Source organism: Macrotis lagotis, chromosome 3, assembly GCF_037893015.1.
Source record: "Macrotis lagotis isolate mMagLag1 chromosome 3, bilby.v1.9.chrom.fasta, whole genome shotgun sequence".
NCBI lineage: Eukaryota > Metazoa > Chordata > Mammalia > Peramelemorphia > Peramelidae > Macrotis > Macrotis lagotis.
Window position 1 is genome coordinate 292,072,986 of NC_133660.1, and position 7,907 is coordinate 292,080,892.

The window sequence follows — 7,907 nt, forward strand, 5'->3', positions numbered from 1 at the left end:
TTGGTATTTTCATTATATGATCACTTTAGGAGGGAATCAATGTATTCTTTCAATAACTATTTTTCCCTCTTGTTCTGTGATATCAGGGCAATTTTTCATCACTAAATCCTGTAATATTAAGTCCAGACATTTTTTTTCCCTCTTCAATGTTTTCAGGAAGGCCTATAATTCTCAGATTCTCCCTTCTTGAACTGTTCTCTATGTCAGTTGTTTTGCTGGTATTTTACATTTTATTCTATTTTTTTCAATGTTTTGGTTTTGTTTAACAGTATCTTATTCTCATGAAGTCATTGGTTTCCATTGGTTCCATTCTTTTTTTTTTCCACAGAAGAATTTTCTTCATTTACTATTTGCAACTCCTTTTCCAGTTGGTCACTTCTATTTTTGAAGGAGTTTTCCATTTGCCCAAGTGTAGTTTTGGGAGAATTATTTTCTTTTTGCATTTGCCCTAGTGTAGCTTTGAGAGAATTATTTTCTTTTTGCATTTGCCCAATTGAGGAGCTGAGAGAATTATTCTCATTTTGTATTTGTCCAATTGTATTTTCCAAGGATTTGTTTTCTTGTGATGCAATTTTAATTTTCTCTTACAATGTGTTAATTTTCTCTTGAGTTTCTTTTCCCAATTCTTTCCAACTGATTTATAAACTCCTTCCTGATTTCTTCAAAGAAGTCTTTCTGGATTGGAGACCAATTCATATTCTCCTCCAAAGTTTTAGATCTCTCTGGGTTATAATCTATTTCTTCTAAATCTTTCTCCATGGGCCCCCATTTCTTCTGGCCTTTCTTCATATTTCTAGGGGCTTGTGTTGGGGGGGAGGGTCCTGGCTCTCCGAGGTTTGCTTTTGGAGATTCTAGAGGCTTTGTCCACTTGGTTTAGTAATTACAAGGGCCAGCCAGTAAGGGGCGCTGGCTGCTTTCTTTGGAGTGTTTGGAGTCCTCAGATGCAGGGTCTCATTTGACCTTGAATGATGTGCTGAGCCCTTGTTGAGGGAGTTAATCTCCCTTTCACCTGAGTGAACTCTGTTGACCACATCTGAGCCTGAGGGGGTGGGGTAGAATTACCATTTGTTCTGAGAAGAGGGGTCCACTGAAAGTATGAAGCTCAGGTCCCAGGCCCAGTTGGTTCCTGATATGACTCTCCATGTTGGAACTCACCCCTCCAATGACTAGGCTCACCAGACCTCCTCTCCCTTGGCCAAAGATTCCTTGGCTTATGCTGATTCTTGGACCCCCCCCCCCCCCCCCCCCCGCCCATTCACTAAAGCCTCTGTGGCTGAGGCTGGTCCTCTTGTTCCCCCCAACCACTGTCCCTGCCCTGGCCCTCTGGCCTCTTCTCTCAGTTCACCAAATCTTGTTGGTAGGTATTCTCCTAGTTTCTCTTTCTGGGTTTTGTCAATTGAATTTCTGTTAAGAGGTTTCTTTCATGTTATTTTTGAGGGGGACCAGGAGCACTTAATAAAGTTCCTGTCTTCTCTCCACCATTTTGGCCTGAAGAGAAAATGCAATTCTTTTTTCAAGAATGGGCCAGAATAAATAGCCTCTGAGTTCATTTCAAACATTCTGAACCACTAATTATGGAGTTTAACGCTGAAATCTAGAAAAGTTAGAAAAAAAAAGTCAGTTAGTTTGAGAAATGCAGGAAAGAACCAACAATTGTATATTGCACATCATCCCAACCCTCCTTGAGAATGCTAAGCACAGGGACAAAGGATCTCTATAAGGCTTGAGTGACTCAGCATGAAGGAAACTGGACAGCATATGTCCAGTATTTTTGAGACATAAACTGGACTAGTAAAAGGAGGGTGTGCTGCTCCCTTATCCTCTAACTTGCGCTTGTGGATCGAACATACGGTCAATTGGGTGCCCATTTTTCTTCTGTTATTCTCCTCATATATTATCTATTATATCCTGGCCACCAGCTAGATCGGATCTGGGAGTCATGTAAAGCAAATCAATAGAACTATGGACAGCATCTATGATATGTGATAATTCCCATAGAGACATTGATATTGTCTGATAGCTTTTCTTTCTTTCTCAGCATTACACACACAGAAACACAGGCACACATGCAGGCACACATGCATATGTCCATATATCTAAACATGCAAAAACATATATTTCCTTTGACCTGCCTCCATATGTTATGGGCAGATCTTGGAGTAAGGAAGACTTGTATTCAAATGTGACCTCAGACATTTACTAGAAGTGCAATCCAGGGTACTACCCTGCTACATTTCCCATATCTGTTAATTAGAGATAATAGTACATACCTCAAAGAGCTCTTGAAAAGATAAAATAGTTAATTTGTAAAATATTTTATGTACCTTAAAGGCACATATAAATGCTAATTGCTAATGATCACTGCTACCACCACCACCTCACTACTATTTAAGGGAAATCACAGTTCAGAATATTGAATGTTCTCTTGGAGTCAAGAGAATCATACTAGTGGCACTAGCTGTGTAGTTGTGAGCAATTTTTTTCAACTCTAAGACTCAGTGAACTGAACTGTAAAATGAGATGAACAATTTCTCTGTTATGTGGCTAATGGAGTGTTGTGAGATTAAATGGAGAATATATGTAAAACAAATTATTACTTGTTGTTTAATTGAGTTTTCTAATCTGAATTTTATCCTCTTATTTCTTAGTATCATAATCCTGCCCTTTGTATTAGAGGCAGCTAGGTGTCACAGTAGATAGAGCACTGGACCTGGAATCAGGTGGACCTGAGTTTAAATCCAATCTGAGACACTTTATCTTTACTTAGCTGTGTGACCCTAGGCAAGTCACTTAATCCCATTGCCTTGTAAAAACAAAAAACAAATTCTGACCTTCTAATACATTAATCTTACAATTCATAAAGATCATTTTTTCACTCAAAACCTTATCTTACCTCCTTTTATCTGATCCATGCTCCCTTTCCTATATAGAAGGGATTTCAGTTCTTAACTCGTACCTAGCCTATATCTCCCTACTTTAGCTCTTAACAATCACTTCAGTCTTTGAATTCTAAACTCTCAAATCCTGGGTGTCTCAGGTTTAGGAAAAAGTAATTCAATTTCATTTATAAACATATGTTTGATCAAATTTGGCTTGTCATACCATCTTTAGGAAAAAAAGGAAAAGTTATGACCAAGTAGGAGGTATAATTGGGCAGAAAAAATAGAGTGAATCCTTCAAGATCAGAAGGTAAAAAGTCATTAGTAGGTGAACTGTTGTATTAATAAGAAGTTTTCCCTGTTCATAGATCTAATTGCTCATACCAGGATAGATTCTCCTGCTCCATACCATATTCCATTTAAAATATATGTTTAATGAATTCATTTGATGTTGATGATTTAATGATAATTCATGTAATTTTATATTTTGGTATAATGATGAATTTTTAAAAAAGTAAATACTCTAAATATTTGAAAAGATGAAATTTATTGCTTAAAGAACCAAAATAATGAAATATCACTCCAATTAATAAATCAAATAGAAATCCTTTATTGAGCATGTACTATTTGTCAAGAATTGTGGTAGGCAACAAAGGTACTGACACACACACACAAGTCTAACACTACAGTTTTTATATAAAAATCTATAGATTTTTGTGGGAAAGAGGAGGAACTCAATTGAAGTATAAATTGTTGATTTTATATATGCAAGGTTTTGATTAGACTAACTTTAAAGAGAGAAAAAGGCATGGAGAAAGCATATACCCATAGCTCTCCATTTTATTCAGTTTTTGGTATAGCAGGATATTGATAAACAGATAACTATCTTAAAAAGCAATCAGATAATGAAATAGGAGGAATGGGTAGAAGGAATAGATTATAAAATTAAAAAAACTCTTCCTCATCATTGGAACTGAATCAAAGCAGGATGGGTTACCAGTCAGGGACTCTCCTCTTCTTGGAAAATTTTAAGCAGAAATTGGATGATTTGTTGTCTGAAATGTTACAGTATTTATTTCATTTGAGTATGGGTTAGACTATATGATCTCTGAGAAAATTCCCAACTTTCAAATTCATTAATTCTATTGTCCTAATTCTAAGTGATAGTGAATTTCAAAATTAATAAAACTAGAGAAGATAAAACATCCCCCAAAATGGAGTTGCATTTACATAGAAACCTATTTGGTAGATTTAGGATCTCTATTTTCATTTTTAAAAGACTGAAAAAAACCCAACTTGTGAACAAAAATGAGTTTCTAATCTCTCTGAATAGAGGAAGTTGCCCTACTGGGAATTTTATGTGTCTACTAACTTCTAAGTCACAACCCACCATTATGCCCAAATACAAAAGCTCAGAGGGAAAAAATAGCTTTATTTTCACCCAGAATTATAAGCAATCCTCTGAATTATTTCTTACAGTGATGACTGACTCTAAAGAATGTAACAGTGACTTGCCCACAGTCACACAGAGGGAATATGGCAGACTCATGAAGGTTATTTCTATTAAACTACATGCAATCTCTTGTTATCAGGATTTGTTAAAGCTCTTTTGAAATGATCAACAGATTCCTTTTAAGTTTCAAAAATATCCTCAATTGAGAATTGAAACTGTGAGGAAACATTCATATCACCAGAAATGTTTTGAGAATGGCATGTGATTGCATAAAATATTAGAAATCTATTAGAGCAGATGTTCCCAAACTTCAGGCTGGAGAGGGAGAATTTAAGTCTCTTGATTCATGGAAGGCAATTATGATAATTGGAGACATTATACTTTAAAGATTAAAGTGAGTTAGAAAAATGCCAATGGTGTTTCTTGTTTAATTAAAATCAGAGGCCTAATGAAGACTTTGCACCCTTAACAACTTTACTAAAAGCATTTTTAACTTCCTTGTTCCTCAAGCTGTAGATGAGAGGGTTTAGCATGGGGATGATCATTGCATAAAACACTGAAGCCATTTTGTCTGTGTCCATGGAATGACTAGAACTGGGTTGTAAATACATGAAGATAACTGTCCCATAGAAAATGGACACAGCTGTGAGGTGGGAAGCACAGGTTGAAAATGCTTTCTGGCGACCTTCAGCTGTGGGCATTCTTAAGATGGCAATAAAAACCATTAAATAGGATATCAGTATGATGAAAATGGCAAAAAAGACATTGAATCCAACAACAAAAAAAATCACTAATTGAATGATGTGTGTGTCAGAGCAAGAGAGAGCCAAGAGGGGTGGAAGGTCGCAGAAAAAGTGAGGAATCACATTGGAACTACAGTAGTGGAGGCTGAAGGTGTCTCCTATGTGAATGGAGGAGTTCAGAAAACCACAGAAATAGGAACTGATGACTAGGCCAGCACACACACCAGATGTCATCTTGGTGGTGTAATGGAGGGGCTTACACACAGCTACATAGCGATCATAAGCCATAGCAGCCAGGAGATAATTTTCAACAGTGGCAAAGGCTGCAAAGAAGAATATTTGTGCAGCACATCCATTGTAGGAGATGATTTTATTTCCTGTGAGCAACTCAGCCATCACTTTAGGAGTAACAGCTGTGGAGTAGCCAAAATCTACCAGAGAGAGGTTACTGAGAAAAAAGTACATGGGTGTATGGAGATGAGAATCCCAGAAGATAATGACTACCATTCCCAGGTTTCCCACCAGAGTGATGAGGTAGATGACGGTGAACATTATGAAGAGGGGCACTTGAAGCTCTGGAGCATCGGTTAATCCCATGAGGATGAACTCTTTCACCTCTGAGCCATTCTCCATATATGTCTCTCAGGTATAAATTGCCTGGGTCAAGGAAAAAACATATAGTAGAATAAATCATGGTCAGGACCAATATTTGGTGACATGTATAGAATTTGTTAATAAAAATTGTTTTTAATAAAGGGAAAGCTTACTAAAACAATACCAAGGCTATAATTATGATTTTGTAACTCATAGAATAATGCAATTTCCATTTCACAGTTTGAATTTATTAATGAACTACAATTCTTAACAGTTTCTTAACCTTCCCTACCCCATAGATTTTCATCATTATTACAAAGTAGTCACATATGGATGCAGTCCTACCCTTTATTTCACTATATAAGTATTCCAACTCTATGAGGCAAAACTGTGAAATCTCTTGCATCACAACATCTTGTTTTCCATTGCAAATTAGGCTTCATCCACTTTTCATCTAGATCTACTCCCTACCAATAATCTTCATCAATTCCTAAGTTACTCCCAGATTTCCAAATTCATAAATCTGTCTTATTTACCTTCATAGGATTGACCCTGTGATTAACTGGTGTAAACAAACTCCTTCAACTATCCTCGGATCCTTTGTCCCCATGGCCTTTCTGCAGGCATGCAAATTATAGCTCATACTTAGTATCTACATTTTTCTTCTCCTACTAATAAGTCTCTTGAGTGTGCTAACTTGGTTCACTACAAATGTATATTATCTTGTCTCACTTGAATCTTCACTGGGATAAAGCAATCGATTGCTTCCTAATTCACCCTCCATCCTATTATTCACAATAAACTATTCCAAAAACTAATCCATTTTATCTTCTTTGACCTCCTTTGCCATTTCATTGCCCCTTTGTCTTACCACAAATAGATGTTCTACCCCTTGCGTCGTCTAGCCCTCTTTAGTCTTCCCCATTCTCTCCTCCTTTGCTCCTAAGTTAGAGAAAGAAGGTAGACCTTATCTTTGCCAACATTAACTTCTCCAGTTGTGCTCTTCATCTTATATAATGACTATCAGCATCAATCAGATAGCACTTTAAGATTTGCAAAGTGTTTTACAAACGTTATCTCATTTTATCTTAACACTATCCATGAGGTCTATTATTATTATTATTATTATTATTATTCTCCTTTTCTATGGTTATAAACTGAGGCAACAAAAGTTAAGTGATATCACCGTCATACAAGTTAAGTGTTAGAGTCAGATTTGAAGTAAGGCGTTCTTAAATTTGTGATTAGTTTTTTTACCACTGGGATACTTTGATGCCTCTGAGAATTTGCCCCCTCAGTCTTTCAATTTCTCTAATTTATTTTTATTCTCTCATTATTTGCATCCTCCTTCCCTGAACTTTACAATAGTTCCAATTCATCTGTCCTTAAAAAATGACTTCACCTGACTCTGCCAGCTACTGAAACTATTGTTCTATTAATTTTCTCTTTTTCAGTGATAAATTCCTAGGAAAAAATATCTACTCTGCTTTATTCAGTTTCCTCAACAAACACTAAAGTCTCAATCCTTTGTATTCTGATTTCTTATTGCATCAGTCAAAAACATCTTCTTTCTCCAAGGTTACCTAAATCTCTTACCTGCTAAACCCAATTGGATGGGGCATTTTAATTTTTTAATTTTTATTTTTTTTGGTCAAGGATCATTCTACTTGATCTTTATTTAAAAGCGCACTGTAGCCTTGGATATTTCCTTCTCACTAGATTTTTCTGCTAGTTTTCTCTTATAGTTCTACCTACAGTATATTCTCACTTCTCATTCTCCTTATGGAATAGTTCTCAATCACATATTCCACATGAATGGGCTCTGTCTTGAATGATTTTCTCTTCTTTCTAGATGAGCTCAGTTTTTGGTAATTGAATCAGTTAACATGAATTCACTTAACATTTAATTTCAGGTAATTGCTATCTCAATATATGCAGTCACAGAAACTAGAGTAATGGAAGATAAAATAGAGATTTGGAATGTAATACAAAACATAAAGGATTAGACTTGTTTAAGTATTAGAACAGATAAATAGATAACAAACCTGGCACAGAGCAGTGATATAGTGATGTTAGGAGACTGAATTATCCAACCATCTCCAGGAGCCTTTTTCAAAGGTAGATCATCTAGTAGCATCTCCAATTATCTTAAAGATATTTCATCCTTCAAACACTGTAGCAACCAATAAGGGGAAATTTTTTTTTGGATCTAATTCTCACTCTTTACGGTGAGGAATT

The 7,907-nt window shown here is 36.0% G+C and overlaps 1 protein-coding gene across 1 annotated transcript; it reads right to left on the reverse strand.

Moving 5' to 3' along the window:
- Window positions 1-4,769: 4,769 nt before the first annotated feature.
- LOC141516669 (olfactory receptor 5B12-like) lies at window positions 4,770-6,771 on the reverse strand. The gene is made up of 2 exons (XM_074227667.1): window positions 6,765-6,771; window positions 4,770-5,716 (listed from the first exon to the last, which is right to left on the reverse strand). Exons 1-2 carry the CDS (start codon window positions 6,769-6,771, stop codon window positions 4,770-4,772), a joined length of 954 nt encoding a protein of 317 aa, XP_074083768.1.
- Window positions 6,772-7,907: the final 1,136 nt, after the last annotated feature.